Genomic DNA, 21465 nt, shown 5'->3' on the forward strand with positions numbered 1-21465 from the left:
GGCAGGATGCTCTGGAATGGGTCTGGGGTGGTGGAAGCAATGGAGAACTCCCATTGGTCCCTTGGAAGCAGAGACCTTGAGAACGGTCTGGAGCATAGAAGATTGCCTGAAGCAATGCATATGGTGCCGGAGGTGCTCTCAGTGCCCACTTACCTGCTGCCATCCCAACCAGCGATCCCACAGCAGCGTGCAGGCACATGAGTGGGGAGGAAAGGAAGATGGCGCCTAGGAAAATGAGCCCTGTCCACAGATTGTCACAACCATATATCTGGCCAACACCCACAGGCAGGGATCTCAATAGCTGCAAAAATAATTCAGGAAATAAAGTCATTAAAACAACTGGACAGAAGCCCACAGGACACCCACAAGCCCATACAAAGTAATTTTAGATTTAGTGTATCTATCTTTGAGATCAGTGTTATTAATTTTAAAAATTCTCTTTCTTTACAGAAAAATCTGTCATGTTTCTACTTTGTCCTTGGAGATACGCCAGCCCCTCCTTGGTGCACACAGAGCCTATTTTCTCAAAACTCCCCCTTTACTCCCTGGCTCTCCCGCTGGCATTGACACTTGACTTTGGTAATGGCTAAGCTCCCAGCGTGCTCTCACTGTCACCACTGTGAGGATTTCTCATGCCTCCTCGTGAGGACGGCAGAGACCACAGCTGTGCTTCCATTGCTTTCAGCTGTCCATCAGTGCTGAGGCCAGTCCATCCACACGTCTCTGTAGTCCATAGAAATATTATTATTCCCATGAAATCTGGTGGTTAATGCTAAGGCCAGAGGCCCAAAGTCATGTTACCTTTTCCACCGTTCAGAAGCTGTTATTGATAAGTTTGTGAATCAGGACCCTATTCACACTTACGTTGTTAATGAGAATATGTATTACTTTAAACCAAGATATCCTTAGCTTATTCTAGTATCAACAACTGTCAGTCCTCAAAGCACAAGAAAACATATAAGGGTCACAATTTCACTTTCTGGCTGAGGCCTGAATTCAGCTAGTGTGTTGATAGAATGGCAGTTTAACGTACAGAGTTTGATTTGAACTAACAAATGACAATTCTCTTTTCTTTTTTCAATTAAAAATATTTAAATCCTCACTTGAGGATATGTTCATTGATTTTTAGGGAGAGAGTACAGAGAGAGAGAGAGAAAAAAAAAAAAAAAAACAAACCTATGTGAGAGAGAAACATCTATCGATTGCCTCCCGTACATGCCCCGACCAAGAATTGCACCCACAACCTAGATATGTGCCCTGACTAAAGATCGAACCTGCAGCCTTTTGGTGTATGGGATGGTGCTCCAACCAACTGAGCCATCTGGCCTGGGCACAAATGATAATTCTTTATAACAACACTTCTGGTAGGGCCAAGAAAGGTACTATTGGTCATGTTAGTTTCCTTATGACCAAGGCAGTTACTGAAAGATGCCTTTCACCCTGGCTGGGTGACTCAGTTGCTTGGAGCATCATGCCATACATCAAAAGGTTGCAGGTTCGATTCCTGGTCAGGGCACATACCTAGGTTGTCAGTGTGATCTCTGGTTGAGGCGTGTAGGAAGCAACTGATGGATATCTCTCTCTCTCTCTCTTCCCTCTCTCTAAAAATCAATAGATATATCGTTGGGTGAGGATTAAAAAAAAAGATGACTTCCCCAGATCATATGAAGGACCTTCAGGGGGTAATGACTCTGATACAGGGAGTCCCAGTTTTGGCACGAAGGAGGTGTCCTCTACCTTCATGCATTAGGCTGGATGTAATGCCGGCTTCCAGTTGCTGGTCTGGCCATTGCTCAGTGCACAGAGCCATATTCTTTGAGTTTGATTCTACACTAAGACGGACCTTAAATTCTTCCAGCCCATGCTGGATTTTCATGTCTACACAAGATCATTTCCTGTTTCTTCTACTGAGAGAACTTGACACAGGCACATCCCGCAGAACTATCCTCATGTAGCCAGGGAGGTGAGGGGTTTGGGTGAGATGTGTGCTGATGCTGAGATGGTAGTTCAGAGGAAGGGGAAAGACAAGACCGTCACTTCCTCAGATCAGCGCTGTCCAACTGAGCTTTCCATGACCTTGGAGTGTTCTCTATCTTGTTGTCTAATACATGTGGCTATTGAGCACCTGAAATGTGGCTAATGAGGCTAAGGAACAAAATTGTAAATTTAGATTTTAATTAATTGTACCTTTGAGTTAAAATAATCACATGGGGCTAACAGGTACTGTACTGGACAGTGCAATTTTAGATGGATCAATAAATACTATTTTATAATATTATTTTTTATGGGGAGCTATAATAAATTTTTGATTTTTCTTCTGAGTTATTTCTAAATGTTCCCATTCATTTTCTGGGCAAGAAGCTAAAGAAAAGACTACTTGAGCTTCTCATATGTTTTGATTGTGCAGCACACAGGACAGCAAAATGTGTTTTATAACCTGGTAGTGGGAAAGCTGGTCTTTTCCACCTGAGATAGGTAAGGTTTCTTTGGTTTTATCCTGATTTCAAGTGTTCTCTTGTTTTTAATAATAAGGAAACCTTAGAGAGATTTATTAAAAAAAAACACCAATAGGAAGAGCCAGAACTTGATTTGGGTTAACCAGGTGTTTAAAAATGGTGTTCTCTCTATGCACAGCTGTAATGACATACATAGTATACAGCCTATGATAGTGGTTCTCAAATTCTGGCCCACATGACAAGTATTTAGGGATCTTGTTAATACAGTCTTCCAGGCCCCACCCTCCAGAGATTATGATTTAGGGAGTCTGAGATGGTGCTTTTATTGGTATTGAAAAAACAATAATTCTGATTCCTACTGAAGCTTGAAGACCCTGAATTATTGTACTCATTCTGTGAGATGACCATAAGAAAAGCAGAACGGAGAAGTTCTGCGGTGGTTATAACAGTAAGCAGCCAGGTCTTTTGATTGGAGGAGGCAGGTTATCGAGGACTTAGCCCCAGGCTGGAGGTCCCTGCATCAACAGCTGGCCCCCATCCTATCTACCCAAACAAGCGCCAAGTTTGCAATGGAGTGTCTGATTTCCAATGGAGCTATACTCTGGCATTAGCACTGCAGCTCTTAAATAAAGAGGGGAAAATTTAGCTTTGACCAAACAGTCATTAAAAAAAAAATATTTTAGAGCCTAAAGCTTTGGAGCGGAACAAATGCGTTAGCTGGCAAGATGAAGACAGCAAGGCCTCCCTTGAGGTGAGTCTCTAAAAGGCTCAGATGCCCATCAATGACTAAACAGGAGGACACTGGGTGTCTTCCAGAGCCTGGGGAAGGTGAAGAGATAGTGTATCTTACCTGCAGGGCTTTGAGATCAGACCAGGTGACATTGGGAGCTGAGGTCACAGGTGAGAATAAGTTGCTTGGGAAGAACGGATTGTAATGTCCCGTGGCCGAAAGGTACATGGTTATTGCCATGTTGAAGGGTAGGGTGAAGACAGGGAGTTCCCATTTGGCAAACACGGAGTTCAATGCACTTGAGAAAAGTGGACTGAAAACAACAACAGAACAGATGGAAGAATATGCATGTGACAGCCATGTTGACAAACTGAATCTCTATACTATGGAAAGCCTTTGTTTCATCGTAAAGTATGTCCCTAAAGAGCTGTATTGGAAAATTTTTCACAGAAACAAACAAACAAACAAAAAATTCAAATACACTGGGGATAAATCCTACCATAGAATAATTCTTACATAAAGTCAAAACATCAACTCATAGTTTATTTGGCTTTTCAAAACTTATATCTGGGGCTGTTCACAGTGAACTATAAATCTAGGTTTCAAAAATATTTTTTGAAATATTTAAGGCATATGAAATAAAATATCTACACAGTTAAAGCCACCTGTGTAACCTACTTGGTCACATGCCCTTCCCTCCCCACCAGAGGCAACTGCCATCTTGAACTTGTCTTTCATCTCTGCAAGTCTTTAGTCTACGTCTTTTTTAAAAAGATAAACAATTATTCAAGGGAGAATACAGGTGATGTGGGCTGGATGAAAAAGGACCTAAACTCAGGGTGCAGAGTTTTAAGTCCTTGAGTAGTTTAACTGTGTGACCTTGGCCAAGGCGCTGCTCCTCCATTTCCTTGTCTATAAACTGGGGGATTGGATTAGTTGGTCTCTGGGACACTTTTGTGCACTCACTTGCTGACAGAATCAAGGGGCATCACTAAGATTTCATGGGTTGTGGGAGGGGGTGTGGTGAGCATCCACAGGCAATGACTCCTGCCCTTGAACCTGTTCTTCTGAGCAGGCTGGAAGCTTCCTCCTGAGCAGGTTGGCTTTGCTGGCAGGTTCTCCTCCACACACCTGCAGGTGCAGCCAGGGCGGGTGGCTTTCCTGCTAACGCTGTCCACAGTGGGCTTTACTCTCATTTGTGTGGATATTAGTATTTTATATTCTAAATATGCTACAGTAAGAAGGAAATACTTGCTTCCAAAAAAGGATTTAAGATATTATCAACACAGAAACTAGTTTGAAGAATTCAGTTGTTTTTTTTTAAAAAGGAATTGAATTCAGTAATCTTTTCTCACTCCACCACGATGCTGAGATCACTCCTCAGTAAAGACTTTTTTTTAAGGGGATTCATAGAGTCACAGTGGTTCTTAAACTGGGATCCCTGGATTGGCTATAACAGCAGTATCTGGGACCTTGGTAGAAATGCAAATTCTCAAGCCCCATCTAAGATGAATTGAATAGGAATCTCTGGGGAGAAGAGCAACAGTCTGTGTTTCAACCAGCCCTGCAGGTGATTCTGATAGTGTGTGCATTTGAGGACCATTGACATAGTGGGAGGTTCTCAACTTTGGTTGTACTTTAGGACCCTCTGGGAGCCTTTAAAACTCCCAATGCCCAGGCGCTGGCCCATGTGGCTCAGTTGGTTGGGGCATCATCACATACAACAAAAGGTTGTGGGTTCGATTCCTGGTTAGGGCACATAACTAGGTTGCGGGTTCAATCCCAGGTTGGGGAGCCTACAAGAGGCAACTAATCGCTGTTTCTCTCTCACGTCAATGTTTCTCTCTATCTCCCTTCCTCTTTCTAAAAGAGTGATGAAAAAATATCCTCAGGTGAGAATTAAAAAAACAAACAAAAACTAAAACCCTCCCAAAGCCCAGGGAACAACCCCAACCAAGAGCAATTACATCAGAATAGGGGAGAGGTAGGAGGGTGGGGGAGGGGATGACAAGGGCCATATGCATCAGTGTATTTTAATGTGTCCTTTCTCCAATAAACACAACCTGAATCTAAATTTAAAAAACCGATTTCTCACTCTCCCTCCTGGGAGCATGCCCGTGCCTTTCCCCTCCCCTCCCCCTTCACCAGGCACATTACCACTGCCATCCCCTCTCCTAAGCTCCCAAGGTTCTTCTTTTGCCTCTGTAACTTGTTTCCTGAGCCAATTCCTCCTACCACTAATATCTTCTACCTCAGTGACTTTCTAAATAAGTCTCTTACAGTTTGAAAAAAATAAATTATTTCTCTAGAAGTTGTATTATATATATATAACACGAAATTTTGGGTGGCTTCTGGTCAAGATGGTGGGGTAGGCAGATGTGGCTTGCCTCTTTGCACAAACACATCAAAATTACAACTAAAACACAGAACAACCATCACTCAGAACCATCAGAAATCGAGTTGAACAGAAACCTGACAACTATGGAATTAAAGAAACCACATCCATCCAGACTGATAGGAGGGGTGCAGACATAAATTGAGCTAGTCCCACACTCATGTGTGGTGAATAAAAATTCAGGAGGGATACTCAGGAGTGATTCTCAGGAGTGAGGAGTCCCAACCCCACACCAGGACCCCAGCCTAGGGTTCCAGTGTCAGGACGATAATCCCCACAACTTCTAGCTGCAAAAACCAGTGGGGATTGAATCAATGGAAGAAACTGCTGGGCACCAGTGGTACAAAGGGAGGAAGTAAAGTGGCTCACATCAAGGCAAGCAGAGGCCACTGTCCCTTTTCTAACCTTCCCCACACAGAACAACAGGGAGGCAAGCTGGAACTATATCCGAGACTCCATCAACCTGGTTAACACCTGCCTTGGAGATCCCCAGAGACTCCACCCCACCCAATTTATGGGCCCACCCAAGCTGCTTTTCATATGAATAGCTGGTCTTGGCTCATGCTGCACAATTTCCTGAATCCTTTCAAGTAAGCAACAGCTGACCTCAGCAGCAGCCAGCCTAGATTCACAGCTTGGCTTTGCTTGGGAATCTCTAAGCCCAGCACAATTTTCAACCACCTCAGATTGCTTTATAGCTCAGGCAGTGTGGCCATGGACAAAACACAGGTGGGGGCTGCAGCACCTTTGAAACCTAGGACCAATGCACTCAGTGGACAGCTACAGACCATGTCCAAGCACCACACCCTGCCCCTGCATAGCTGATCCTCCATGGAGGGCGGAGGTTGGTGATCAGTGGTCACAGCCTATCCTTGAAGCTGACTGGCCTGGGTAAATCCCTCCCATTGATCTGCTAACAGCAACCAAGGCTCAACTACAAGATAGAGGTGCACTCAGCCCACAACAAGGGCACACCTCGAGTACCTAGCTGAGGTGATAGGGGAGGCTGTGCCACTGGACCATACAGGACATGTACTACATTAGGCCACACTACCAAGACACGGAGTCAAGGAAGCTCTACCTAATACATAGAAATAAACACAGGGAGGTTGCCCAAACAAGGAGACAAAGAAATATGGCCTAAACGAAAGAACAAATCAAAACTACAGAAAAAGCTAACTGAAATGGAGATAAGCAATCTATCAGGTGCAGAGTTCAAAACACTGGTTATAAAGATGCTCAAGGAACTTAGGACCTCATCAGCATTAAAAAGATCCAGTCAGAAATGAAGGATATACTAATTGAAGTAAAAAAACAGTTTACAGGGAAATGACAGTAGAGTGGGTGAAGCCAAGAATCAAATAAATCATATGAGACATGAAGAAAAAAAAAAAAAAGAACAAGAAGAAAAAAGAATACAAGGGGAAAAAAAAAAGGATAGTATAAGCAGCCTCTGGGACAACTTCAAGAGGTCCAACATTTGCATCATAGGGATGCCAGAAGGAGAATAGAAAGAGCAAGAAAATTGGAAATCTAGCCCTGGCTGGTGGGGCTCAGTGGATTGAGTGCTGGCCTGTGAACCAAAGGTTGCTGGTTTGATTCCCAGTCAGGGCACATGCTTGGGTTATGGGCCAGGTCCCTGGTTGGGGCTGTGCAAGAGGCAATCACACATTCATGTTTCTCTTCCTCTCTTTCTCCCCCCTTCCCCTCTCTCTAAAAATGAATCAATAAAATCTTTTTAAAAAAAGAAAAGAAGATTGGAAATCTATTTGAAAAAATAATGACAGAAAACTTCTCTAATTTGGTGAAGGAAATAGACATACAAGTCCAGAAAGCACAGAGAGTCCCAAACAAGATGGATACAAAGAGGCCCACTCCAAGACACATCATAATTAAAATGCCAAACGTTAAAGATAAAGAGAGAATCTTAAAAGCAGCAAGAGAAGTTAGTTACCCCCCCCCCAAATAGTTACCTACAGCGGAGTTCCTATAAGACTGTCAGCTGATTTCTCAAAAGAAACTTTGCAGGCTAGAAGGGATTGACAAAAAATATTCAAAGTCATGAAAAGCAGGGTCCTACAGTCAAGACTACTCTACCTTGCAAAGCTATCATTTAGAATCAAAGGGCAGAAAAAGAGCTTCCCAGACAAGAAAAAACTAAAGGAGTTTATCATCACCAAACCATGATTATACGAAATGTTAAAGGAACTCATTTGAGAAAAAGAAGATCAAAACTATAAACATAAAAATGGCAAAAAAATACAAATCTATCAACAATTAAATCTAAAGAATAAACTAAGCAAACGAGAATAGAGACAGAATCATGGATATGGAGAGTGTTTTGATGGTTGCCAGATAGGAGGGAGTGTAGGAAATGTGTGAAGAGGTGAGGGGAATAAGAAGCACAAATAAGTGGAGAAGAGCTCTGGGGATGTAAAGTACAGCACAGGAAATGGAAGCGCCAAAGAACTTATACACATGATCCATGGACATGAACAATGGTGAGGGGATTGCCTGAGGGAGTGGGGGGTGCTGGGTGGAGGGGGAGCTAAGGGGGAAAAATCACATTCAATAAAATATAATTAAAGAAAGAAACTTACTATTTAACTACTTTAAAGTGTGCAGTTTAGTAGTACTACGTACACTCACATTGCTGTACAATCATCACCACCATCCCTTCTCAAAACATTTTTCATCTTGCAAAACGGAAACCATGTACTCATTCAGTAGTAACTCCCCATTCCTCCTGCTGCTAACTATAAATTTTTTAAAAACATTTTGAAGACCAGGTACAACTTACCAAGTCATGGACATAACACATACAGGAAATAACAGCCACCAGAAATAGTTTCCTTTGTCTGAAAAGACAGCAATGAGTATTCCCACGAGGGCGGCATTGTAACCATGCAATCCTGCTGCAATTGCTGACCTGTGGGCGGGAGACACAGCATGGACATTTCCTGGGTGGATATTGGCTGAACTTTCACATTAATGACACTTGTAAATTCCCAATCATATTCACAATAGAAAATGATATTATATTTAGAAGTTTATTTTGAAGTCTATAGAAGCCAAATACTAATAAAAACATAAAAAAGTAAAACTTATGTAGAAAAAATATATAAATGTGCACATAGAACAACCCCTACAGAGGCATCATAGCTAAAGATAGAACTATAGCATCTAGGGGAGAAAGAAAAACCTGCGAGGCAACTGGTTGTTTCCTTTTAGGCTTTCCTTTGGGAAGCTGTTATTTCATTTAAATCATTAAGAGCCTCTGACTTGAATAAAGCTTTTAGATGAAACTGTTTCAGAAGTTTGATTTTCTTGGTGAGAGATGTAAGATTCTTGAAATGTAAATTCACTTTCATAGTGTATTGATCTTATAAACATTAACCTTCCGACTGAGCATATATTTCATCTGCCTGTGCTTCCATTTTGTTGTCTCCAAATATACACTTCCAAGTTATTGCAAAGAAAAACAATTGCTTTCTTCTACTTGAAAAAATACTCCATTTAACTAGGTGCATATATAGCACCTTATTGTTCTTGGGTCCCTTTTTCTTCTCAGCATTTAACCTCACTTCCTTCCTCCCCATTCAAGACCATATTGTATTCCCCCCCTTACTATTATTACCTATCATGGGAATCGCTGTGTAGATGCCTGTCGTGACACAGTCCAGCCCCTGTACCTGCCTCTTGTGATAGCAGCTGCCTTTCGGGATAGTTCCCGGCTGGCTAGGTGCCCCTTGAGAGAGTGGCTGCCTCTCGCGATAGTGTCTTCCTCTCATGATAGATAGTAGCTGCCTCTGGCAATAGTGATTGCTTCTCACAACAGTAGCTGCCTGTCAGGATGTCTTGAAGCCAGCTCCCCTGAGAGTAGCCACCTGTCGCAATAATGGCTGGCTCTCATGGTAGGAGTGGCCTGCCAAGGCAGTGGCTGCCTGTTGCGATGGTGCCTTCCTCTCGCGATAGTGACCACCTGTTGTGATGGTGTCTTCCTCTCATGAAAGTAGTTTGCCTGTTAAGATAGTGGCTGCATCTCACCATAGCATAAGTCTGTTGTGATAGTATCCACCTGTCATGACAGCAGCCCCTATTGTGATAGTGACCACATATCGTGAGAGCAGCTGTCTGCCGCAATAGCAGCCATCTATTGCGACAGCAGCCACCTATTGTGATAGTGGCCGTCTGTCACGATAGCAACCAAATATCGTGATAGCAGCCGGATATCGCGATAGCGGTAGCCTGTCGCAATAGCAACCGCATAATCGCGATAGCGGCCGTCTGTCGTGATAATGATTGAATATAGCTGACGGCTTTCATGATAGTGGTCACATATCATGATAGCGGCTGTCTGTCTCGACAGTAATCACCCATCACGATAGTGCCCCATCACGATGGCAGCCGCCTGTTGCGCTAGTAGCCACATATCGTGATAGCGGTCGCCTGTCGCAATAGTAGCCGCACATCACGATAGCGGTAGCCTGTTGCGATAGCAGCCACCAATCACAATAGCAGAGGCCTGTTGCAGGCTGGCCCCCTATTGCAATGGTGTCTTCCTATTGAGATAGTTACCTCCTGTCTCGAAGGCGTCTTCCTCTCATGACTGTGGTTTGGCTATCCCAACAATGGCTGCCTCTCGCAATAGTAGCTGCCTGTTGCGATAAGGTCTTGCTGCTGTGATAGAAGCCAACTCGTGCAACAGTAGCCACTTGTCGTGGTAGCGGCTGCCTCTTGCGATAGTAGAGGCCTGTTGCCATAGTGGTCATCTCTTGAGACAGTACAGGCATGTCACAATAGTGGCCACCTCTTGTGATAGCAGCTGTCTGCGGCAATAGAGGCCGCCTATTGTGATGGCGTCTTCCTCTTGTGATAGTGACTGCCTCTTGCGATAGCGACTTCCTCTCATGACTGTGGCTGTCTGTCACAACGGTGGCTGCCTCTCGTGATAGTAGCTGCATGTTGTGATAGTGGTTGCCTCTTGGGACAGTATAGGCATGTCGCCATAGTGGCTGCCTCTTTTGATAGCAGCCGTCTGTTGAGATAGTGGCTGCCTCTCGTGATAGTAGAGGTCTGTCGTGGCTGTGGCTGCCTTTGGCAGTGGTGCCTTCCTCTCGTGATAGTGACCATCTGTCACTACGCATCTTCCTCTCATGACTGTGGTTGCCTGTTACAATAGTGGTTGCTTCTCGTGATCGTAGTTGCCTGGTGCAATAGTGTCTTCCTCTCGTGATAGTGGCTGCCTGTTGCGATAGCAACTTCCTCATGCAATAGTGGTTGCCTCTTGCCGTGGTGGGTGCCTCTTGTGGTAGTGATGGCCTCTCAAGATAGTAACTGCCTGTTGTGATAGAGACTACCTCTTGTGCTAGTAGCTGCCTGTTACAATAGTGCCTTCCTGTTGTGATAGAGACAACGTCTCGTGACAGTAGTTGTCTCCTGCGATAGCAGCTGCCTCTCATGATTCTGGCTGCCTGTGGTGATATTCGCTGCCTCTCGTGATAGTGGCCACCTCTCACAATAGTGACTGCCTCTTGCGATACTGGCTGACTCTTGCAATGCTGGCCACTTCTCATGTCTTCTTCTCGTGACACTCACTGCCTGTCATGATAGTGGCTGCCTCCCTTGATAGTGGTTGCCCCTTGCGATAGTGTCTTCCTCTCATAATAGTGGCCTCCCTTCGTGATAGTGTCTGTCTGTTGTGACAGGGTCTCCATCTTGTGATAGTGGTTGCCTCTTGCGATACTGGCTGCCTGTTGTGATGATGGCTGCCTCTCCTGAGAGTTGCTGTCTCTCATGACAGTGCCTGGCCGGGTAGCTGCCTCTCGTGATAGTAGCTGCCTCTCACGATAGTACCTGGCTGGGAAGTTGCCTCTCATGATAGTAGCTGCCTGTTGTGGTATTGCCCAGCTGGGTAGCTGCCTGTTGTAATATAACTCAGCCAGGGAGCTGCCTGTCATGATATTGTCCGGCCCGGTAGTTGCCTGTTGTGTTATTGTCCTGTAGATGAAAACGGGGCCACATGCTAAACATGACAGTCTCATGGGAGGCCCACATGGTGGCCTTACAAACACAGAGGCCTAAAGCAACCATATAGGGTGGCTGAAATTAAAACTCTCTAATTAAAAGTGAGTCATGATGTATGGTCATGTCCTAGGTTGGTAACTTCCTTGACAAAGGTCAATCTTTACCTTAACTGAGTCTGTATATTGTCTTTTTGCATCTCTAATAACATTTCTTTGGAATATCAGGGTAATTTCCCTTTTTCAGAGCTCTCAGGGCACAAACACTGCACCAAAGCAGAGACCACAAATCCCTTCATTGTTATGATTACCATGTTAAGTATGTGTCTTTTCATTTTACTTTTTATCCAATCCCAGAGGTTTACCCCTTTGCCTTTCCTGTCTTCCTGAACTATCACCAGTGGATTTCACGTAATCCCGTTACATCTTCCCCTTTGATTCTGATGTATAAAATAGGTGGTAAAGCTGCCATTTTTTTCAGCATTTTCTCAATCCCTTGAGATTTTGCTTCCCAGCTTACCAATTTGGCTCAAAAAACCTCATAAAAATTCTTACAGGTTTGGACATTTCTTATGTTGACAGTCTGGCCCAATAACTGCATGTCACAAGATTTAGGGGATTTTCAGAGAAAAATACATACATACATATATATATATATAATATTATATATTTTTAAATTGAATTTATTGGGTGACATTGGTTAATAAAATTATATAGGTTTCAGGTGTACAAGTCAATAATATCATCTTTATATTGTGTGTTCATCACTCCAAGTCATGTCTCTTTCCATCACCATTTATCCACGCTTTATCCTCTTATGCCTCCCCATCCCAATTTCCCTTTGGTAATGACTATACTGTTGTCTATCAATGAGGGTTAGTTTTTTGTTTTGCTTAATTCCTTCACCTTTTTCATCTAGCCCCCCTACCTCCTCCCCTCTGAGAGCTCTGAGTCTGTTTCTATTTTGTTTGTTAGTTTAATCTGTTCATCAGACTCCACATAAGCGAAATCACATGGCACCTGTCCCCCTCTGACTGACCCGCTCCACCCAGCACAATACTTTCCAGGTCCATTCATGCCTCTGCAGAAGGCAAGATTTCTTCCCTTTCCACTGCCGAGCAGCATTCTATTGTGTAAAAGCACCACAGCTTTTTTTTATCCATCTATACTGATGGGCACTTGCAAATCTCACTTCTAAAAGTTTGTTGTCCTATGAGTAAAGTTTCTACTCTGGTCACGAGAGTTCCCACTTCATAATTGGAAACCAGAAGCCATTGGCAACATCTGGCACTCTGAAGGGCCCAGCATTCAAGGCCAAATGGGGCCACAGCTGTGATCCGAAAGCGAGTAGGTGAGGTCAATGCAGGGCCTGATGGGAGAGGGGATGCAGCCAGTGGGCCACACTATGGAGGTGGTAGAGGATGGCATGAGAGCGCCTTCTTGGCTTGTTTTTAAGTGAAGTAGGAGGCACAAGTGCATCAGCAAGATGATGTCACTCTTAGTGAGAGCATTAGGGGAAGGATACCCAGTTCAAATTGTTCTTTGTCTGCCTTTAATAATCCTGCAGACTACTTGGGAGGTGATATAATCTGTATTGGTCTAACTGGGGAGTGATAATGCCCTTCAGAAACTGGGACTAAACATGATGACAATGGAGAGCATATGCAAAGACTTATCCTCTCAACAACTAACTTTCAGAATTAATGCTTGAGTTTGGTCAAAAATTTTAATGGCAATGTCTATAAGGTGTGGAACACCATGGTTAAAGCAATGAGAAGATGAATATTCACTTAAAACAGAAGATTGCTATTTTAATGAGGTCCTTTTAGGACTGAGGAAAAGAAAAGAGTTTTGTAAACTAGCATATGTGAATATGGCTGATCTAAAATATACCTAATTTAAAAAAATGGGTCAGCTTTCACTGGAGCAAAGAAATGAAGGAATATTTGATATGTCACAGTCCTGGACCACACCTCCAATGTGGGAAGATCATTTCTGGACACGCACTAGAATAGGGTTTAACCTAAGATACAAAATCACCCTCTACAGAGAACAAATCAGGCTTCTTGGACCTGATGCAAAAGTGGAGCATTTGCTTACTCTCTCCCCACCTATCTCCTTAAACAATTCACAGTAAGAGTTACAACAGCTTAGTTGTATAATGACAATCCACTGGGTTTATGCATTGACCTTGAACACCTGGAAGACCAAAAACCTCCCTGAAGGAACTAGTTAGGAACATTCTATACCCCTGGTGAGAGTCAGCTCATGATTTCTTCTTCTTCTTTTAGCATTTCAATCACATTTAATTCAGTAGTTTTATTGTAAAATGAGACAAAAATTGTCAAAATGGACAATTTCCTTATATGTATTACTTTTTAAAATACCATAAAACATTTTAGACAGTTGAGAGAGCAATTTATAAAGCAGATGCTATTTCTAACCTAGCATGTAGTTCAGAAGATATCCTGACATTACTTAAATCAGAACTTGCTAACTTGGAATTTGTGGCTACTCATCTTTCTAGAAGCTGAACAGAATGGATTTCCTTAATGAATCATGGAATCAAGATGTAAAGGGGATTATTAAGCCTCGAGGACTTTCCATGAACTTACGCATTTTTGCCCAAAGAAAAAAAGTGCTGAAGATAAATAACTGATCGATTATTAAAGAAGATCCCTTTAGAATTTCTCCTGGGATCTACTTGTAGCCTAGCTCTGATTACCATGTACATGTATGAGAATTTGGCATTGTTCAGACTGGCTACTTATTCAGGTACTGTGAATGAACGATACCCCAACCTTTCAGTAAAAGCAAATATAAAGAGTTCTGTGGAATAAAGGTTGTTTTTCCTGGGGAGGGTGGGGCTTTATTAGGGCTGCCCAAAGCCACTGGTTGGCTCCTGTGTCCTTGGAAGTTAGAAGAGCATCTTGGATGGATGCGCCTACCTGTCTTGACTGAGCAGCAGGGCTGTCAGGGTGGAGACCACGGTTCCCACAACGCCAGTGAGAGCCCACCAGGGGTTCTGGACCAGGAGTCCCACCAGAATCAGGATTCCACTGATGGGGTTGCTGATGAACACCACTTGGGATAGGCCCCGAAGAACCCAGTCGAAGAACTGGAGCACTAGGGGTTTGTCTGGAAAAGATGAGATAGGCAGAGCTAAGAAAGCCGCTCGGCACCCCTTCCTAAGTTTAGGGCCCTCTTGAGCAAAATAATCAAAATACCTTCTGATGAAGGTGAAACTTATTTTTATATTCTTTGAACACTTTCCCCTTTAGTAGCACCCAGTTTCTTCATGCTCAACCTACACTACCCCTACTAGAACCTCAGCCACAGAAAGCGTCAAATGCACTTACTTACCATGCTTTGGGGTACAGACTTTTAAGCCAAAGGAATGAATTACCAATAGTAAAAATTTAGATTTTATGAACTGAAATTATAAAATGGAGCTAGTTGCCTTCCTCCGATATGAGCAGGACCCTGGCCCTGACCACTATCTCCATAAAATTTTTTTTGAAGAGGCTTGCAGGTTAGGAGATAAAAAGGTTAAAACATGGAGAGGAAAGAGATAGAAGGTAGATGAATATAACTAAAAATGTGAGTAGAAGAACCAGAAAACAATTTCTCCTAAAGCCCCTCCTCACATCTCTTGAAGGGATAGAAGCATAAATACCTTTAAGCCAGTTGGCAAATTCTTTCATATCACCGGTGACATAGCCAAGTGCCTTGGGCAAGCACCTTCTCCCTCGACATGGTGAAACCTGGTTTTCACCATGGTCCACTTTAACCATAGCAGGACTCTCCTCCATGGCTCTCTCTTCCTCGGACCACTTGAGGAAAGAACAGAACTCATGAATACCTTGATGCAGAATACTCCAGACTGTCCAGCATTGGGCCTGGTCACAGTAGTCATAGAGAATGAGTTTAAAGGTGCTTTGTCTGAACCATGACATTCCATGATACTAAGAAAACATCATTGTCCTCTTGAAATATCATCATGGACATTATTGCCCAAACCCAAATTCCATCCTGTTTTTGGCATTACTGTCTTTGATATTACCATGAGAAGGTTCTGGTCTTCATTTTCATAAGGTGCAGTTTCTAATTCAAGAAAAACATTTATTGAGCACCTCTATCCTGACTCAAAGATCTCACTCAGCTTAGTGGAAAAGGCTGAAAAACAGTTAATTTCAACATAATGAGTCAAATAATAACATAGAAAGAGCTAACATCCCATGTTTAAGCTTCCTGCTGGAAATCAAGGGAGCCCGTTAAAAGATTACAAACTGGCGCTCACTAATGCAGACCAATGAGCTACTAAGACCAAAAGACTTTTATAATTAAAATTTAATTTTACAAAAAAAGGTTTTATTTTTAAAAGTTTGAAGGGAAGAAAAACTTAAAAAGCAGTTTGTGCGTGTCAACACTACATAAGAAACCCCTTTACACACATTCTCCAAATTAAAGATTACTTGAATATATCCTCACAGCAGGCAACTGCCTCAGATAATCCTTATTGTTGGAATTTTTTATTTAAATTTTTAAAACAGGCAAGAATAACATTATACAAAGGTACAGAAAATAAGTAAGCTGGAAGTAGACCAAGCTGTTGAAAACCAGAGTTGACATCTAAGGATTGTATAATATAAGGATGAACAGGGCCTTAATTACAGTAAACACGCTTCAGGAAAATACCAACAACATAACCATGGCTTGTGCTCACTATGAGATTCTTCTCATGATTAGTGTGTAATAGGGAAGCCCCAACATGGACAGAACTGTTTCACGTGTTGATGGTGGACACAAAAGAATATCGGTGATGTAATCCAAAGGTAGGCAAAGGAAGAAGACAATGGCAAAACCACCTTGAGCGTGCAAGAGAAGCCCAGAGCACAACCAGGTAAGTGTGAGTAGGTGAAAACCAAAACCATCAGCCCCCCAAAGGCATAACTGGAATGCTGAAGCCATAGGCACATAAGACGCAACCATGGAGATACCAAAGCCCGTGTGGATAAACGCCCTCACCTTCTGCCTGTGGCCACGCTGTAAGGGGTTCGTGCCCATGGCTTTTTTTGGCACCATCATTGTTTACCATGGCCAACAAATAGCTACTAACAGACAGAAAAGTTATGCCTTTATTTTTTCTTCAATCCTGACTTTAGTTTGTCTTCTATTAGACTGGTATGGAAATCAATGTAGGTAACTGATTTTTTACTAAGTAACAATTGTACTTTAATTGTATTACTCTACCACCCAACTAACTATCCTGCTTTCAAACACGGTGAACCATTAATAATTACACAAAGTAGAGGGTATTTATGGAACACATTCCAGAAGACACTCATTTTATCTTGGCAAAATAGTCATGCATTTGTGAGACTTCCAAAGAACCTTTGCATTAAGAAACTCTTAAATTGAAAACTGCTGGAGGTCAGGAGCCAAAACTAAGTCTACATGGAGGTCACTGCCCCCATAGTTAAACCTATAAAACTGAATTTTAAAGCAATTATGAAAAATTGATTTTTTTATTTTATCATCTAAGTGATGGCTATCAGTTATTATCAGATATTTCCTTCTTTAAATGTCATTAGTGAAAATACTGCTTGGTAAGCCCCTTCCTCAGCTACAGTGACTCAATTTTAAAAGCTGTGCCAACTTATCCGAGGCATCAGGCTCAGCCCAGGCAACCACAAAAAGCTTCACTACAACAGCCTTGAGTTTCTGTAAGTGAGCAGATCAGGATCCACAGAGGCAGCATGAAATGAAAACATTGATAGGGCATTTCCCATCAAGTACAGGAACAAATAGGTGTACGTGGGTTATTCCAGAGTGAACCAATTCATGTTCTCAAAACTTCCAGTCCCTATTTATTTTAGAGGGTTTAAATTCACCATGGCCTCAGAGATTTTTGAGATATAGATAGGAAACTTGATATTATAACTGGCCCGACACGCCCAGGAACCTGAATGACCTGAGTTCCCTGTGGAGCCACCTGAAGTTAAATAGAGTGAATTTTTTTTGTCTAAATCCACAGCTCACCATAAAGAAGGTTTATTGCCAGGAGTCTTTCCAGGATCTACCAATTGGGATGGGTGGGGGCTTCGCTGTCTTAGAGGGGTCTTCTCCTGCCCACGTGGAGCAGGCAGTGGCTGCTGATTCGCAGACCCCAGGAACCATTTATTTATTTTGAACTACATTTATTCTGACCTTCTGGACGACCTGCGAGCCCTGACTGCTTGCTCCAGAACTCAGGCATGAGTACTGGTTATGAGAAGCTAGTAACCTAAAAGGCTGTAGTTCATCCTACTTCGTTCATTTCTTTAGGGCACTTGAAGAGTCCACACACCCTAATCAGGAAGACAACGGAAGGCCGTGGAGCAGGGACCACCTACTAATGTGCAAACTCTTCATATCCAACTAAGTAGGCCACGAAATTTCAACTGAAAAGGCAGGACAAGAAAATGAAAAGAAGAAGCCCTAATAAGACAGAAGCAGGATAAGGTAAAAAACAAACAAACAAACTACGAACCAGACTACTTTTCCCAAGCTCTTCCGCGGTTATGAAAACCCCGCACGCAGCTCACCGCCCAGCATCTGAACCACGAGAAGCGCCGTGTGAGTTTCCGGACCGAGCCCCACGTGCGTCCGGTCAGCCCCCGCCGCGCGACTCAGCAGAGCACGAGGACCCGCTTCCCAGGTTCTGTTCAGGAAAGACACAGGCGCGCAGGTGCTGAAGCTCCCAGAGACAGAGGCTGCATGAAGGAAGCATACCTGTTCTGGCCGCCTGCGAGCGAAGGCCAGCTTTAGCCGGGAGAAGCCTCCGCGCCTTGCTTCACCAGCTTTATTTCCAAAAGGGTTCCTCCAAAGAGGAACAGGAGGGGCGTCATCAGCGCCGCCAGTCCAAGCCTGTCCATTCATCCTCCTTCCACTCCACACTCTCCATACATGACAAAGGGCAAAAAATACATGAATCAGCAGGACGCACGCCCTGGCTCTGATGAGCAGGTGAACTGTAAGGTGGAGGGAGGCGGGAGCGCACCGGGTGGGTTCCTGAGGAGAGATGTGGCCCCAGACCCAGACCTCTAACAGAGAGGGCGCACTTCTCCAGCAGCCAAGAGTTCCAGCAGCAAAGAGAGTGGGCTGACTGTAGACATTGAATGTTCATTTTACTTTGCTTAGAACAAAACAAAAGTGATAGCAAACCATCTTGCATAGAGACCAACGCACAGATACTGTGTTGCGCTTTTCCACTACCAGGAGGGGTGGCTTCCGGCTCTGAAATGCTTCAGGGCAAACTGTTAGGGCTCCATCCTGGGGACCAAGGCCAATGCAACAATGTCCTCAGTCTTGTTCTTTACAAATGTAAGAAGGAGTGGTGTGGACTCTTTCCTGTAATAAGATACTAGCTACACTTAACACACTGTAAAACCCGGTCTAAGAGAATGCTAAATGGCATTTTCCCCCTGTATCTGAATAACAATTGTTAAATATTGGCCATCATCTTGTTAATAACAAACAATTCTTAGTTGAATTCTACAAGTGTAGCAGCTTTTTACGTTTTCTTTTTTTTTAAACTTCCGTTGCATCCAACAATATCATTCGTCCTTCAGGAGTGCCAGAAAACATTAAAAGTTGTATGTGTGGTTTTCTTTTTTTCTCCCTTTATTTACCTTTCACTTTCTTCTGCTGGCTTGGCTTTAAACTTGAGAACTTGTACACTACTAGAGGATTCACAACACTCTACAATTGTGGAAAATATCACTGTCGTATCTTAGAAAAAAATTGCATGTATGTGTGTTGTTTATCTGTGGTTAAACTATCTGATTAGGTAAGTACCAAACTGAAGTGTCTGTGGGTTACATTATGCATATTTTTGTTTGAGAAAGAGCAACATTAAGAAGCCCAGCGGTAAGACTCTCATACATGATTTTAAAAAGATAAAGAAAAAAGGAAAGAAAGCGATAAGCAGGAACTGTCACATTTCATTAGTGTGAATGTTTAGCCTTTCTGCCCCTGCATGGTTCCTGCCTTTCACCCACCACCAAAATCACACACATCTTGGAGAATCACATCCTTTGAGCTCAAAATCAGTATTTCCTTAGGTCCAAGAGATGGAAAAATTCGAGAGCTAGGTGGGATTTGAGAGAGTGTATAGCTTAAAACTTCATTTTATAGAAGAGAAAGCGCAGGTTCAGGGTGGACCATCCAAGTCCACTCAGCAGAGTCAGTCTCTGGAATAGGTAAGCGTTGGTGGCTCTGTGTCTTCCGGTCTGGAGCACATTAATGCCTCCCAAGATTCTATTGAAGCTGATGAACAGTGAGGAAAGAGTTTCTGAATGCAGCCTGCAGTGGGCTCTAGGGCTCAGTGAAGTAGCAGACACAGCCTGTCTCCATGGCTGCCTTGGAATAACTGAGATGGGGGTTGAACAATGGCAAAGGTCTCGGTCATCCCCAGTTTCACCCTATGCCCTTGCTGAAACCACTGACTGTTCTGAAAAATAAACATCTCCTCGTGCCTCAAAGTAAACCCCATTCTGCTGTATTGTTGACACATCTACAACTAGGTCTGTGTGTGCTGAACTTAACATCCCGAGAATATTCTGGAAGCTGCTTTCTGGCAAGTCAGAAAGCCTAGATCACTAGTGAAACAAAACAGTGCTCATCATTTTAATACAAGGCAGTATCAAAATTTCAATCCAACCAACATTCCCTATTTTATTATACAAAATAAAACTCATTCCATTGTCAGCATATATTAGAAATTTGTCCAAGTGGAGAGACCTGAAAGTCTTCAATTTTCTATGTTTCAAGTACTGACTTAGCTTGGAGATATTGCAGATTCGGTTCCAAACCACCACAATTAAGGGAATATCTCAATAAAGCAAGCCACATAAATGGTTTTGGTTTCCCAGTGCATATAGAAGTTATGTTTACACTGTACTGTACGTAGTCTGTTAAGTGTACAGTAGTCTTATGTCTAAAAACACAGTGTACACACCTTAATTAAAAATAATGTATTGCTAAAAAATTGCTAATCATGATCTGAGCATTCGGTAAGTCATAATCTATTTTCTAGTAGAGGGTCTTACCTTCCATTTGAAAAAAAAAAAAAAATCCCACAATTTACACAAAGCACAAGAAAGGTGAAGCACAATAAAATGAGGTATGCTGGTATCACTTTAAAAAATAGTCAAAGTATTGGGTAAGGATATAAAAGAAAGAATTTAAACATTCGTGCTTTATCATATTAAACGTTAACATTTATTTGGTACTTACAATAATCTTTATTTTAGGTCGTTTTTGATGTTAAATGGTGGGAGGTGCTCAGTTTTCTTTAAAGCTGTAAGCAGAAACAAAGAAAATGCTGTCAGGTATTCCTATCCCCTGATTAAAATACTTATCTCTTGAGAACACACCACTCCTAGAAGCCCTGAGGTCTGAATTCCACATTAAAAAGTGCAGCTGCAAAGAACCTGACAAATTCAAGGCTTCAGTTCTCCTGATGGGTTAGCACACTCCCTTCAGCATGACAGCACAGGAAAGGACCATTGCCATTATCCCACTTTTTTTGGAGTCAATTTGATATGTCTCCAACTTTACTTATTTCAAGAACACAGCCCAAAACTCCCGTACAGCGTTGACACACTCAGAGTCATTTAGCACATCTGGGAGACACCTTGCTGAAAACCCTCCTCCACATGGAACTGAGATCATAAACAAAGACATCGCTTTCAAGCTTCCAGGAAGAAGCCTGTGGCTTTGGGAAACTGTTTTCTAGTCTACCAGAACTCTGACTTTGATCTTCCTACTCAGTTCCGACCATCTGAGACATTTCTGCATTAAAACAAAGAAAAGGGA

The 21465-nt window shown here is 42.8% G+C and overlaps 1 protein-coding gene and 1 long non-coding RNA gene across 4 annotated transcripts in view; one reads left to right on the top strand and one right to left on the bottom strand.

Annotated features, from left to right (window-relative positions):
* The window catches only part of LOC150002611 (uncharacterized), a 65955-nt gene extending 51531 nt beyond the window's left edge, over positions 1 to 14424 (top strand). For both annotated transcript variants that reach the window (XR_016512709.1, XR_016512708.1), the window contains one exon: positions 14132 to 14424. This is a non-coding gene — a long non-coding RNA (uncharacterized LOC150002611). The remainder of the gene's footprint in view (positions 1 to 14131) is intronic.
* Positions 1 to 21465, bottom strand: part of SLC14A1 (solute carrier family 14 member 1 (Kidd blood group)) — a 45544-nt gene that overhangs the window by 7779 nt on the left and 16300 nt on the right. For both annotated transcript variants that reach the window (XM_090285572.1, XM_090285571.1), the window contains exons 2-8: positions 20884 to 20947; positions 18379 to 18544; positions 15281 to 15437; positions 14553 to 14742; positions 8382 to 8510; positions 3307 to 3499; positions 154 to 301 (exon numbers count right to left, since the gene is read on the bottom strand). In XM_090285572.1, the coding sequence (XP_090141698.1) occupies positions 154 to 301; positions 3307 to 3499; positions 8382 to 8510; positions 14553 to 14742; positions 15281 to 15437; positions 18379 to 18525 (964 nt within the window). In that variant the 5' untranslated portion in view covers positions 18526 to 18544; positions 20884 to 20947. The remainder of the gene's footprint in view (positions 1 to 153; positions 302 to 3306; positions 3500 to 8381; positions 8511 to 14552; positions 14743 to 15280; positions 15438 to 18378; positions 18545 to 20883; positions 20948 to 21465) is intronic.

Source organism: Furipterus horrens, unplaced genomic scaffold, assembly GCF_987537825.1.
Source record: "Furipterus horrens unplaced genomic scaffold, mFurHor1.1.pri manual_scaffold_8, whole genome shotgun sequence".
Taxonomy (NCBI): Eukaryota; Metazoa; Chordata; class Mammalia; order Chiroptera; family Furipteridae; genus Furipterus; species Furipterus horrens.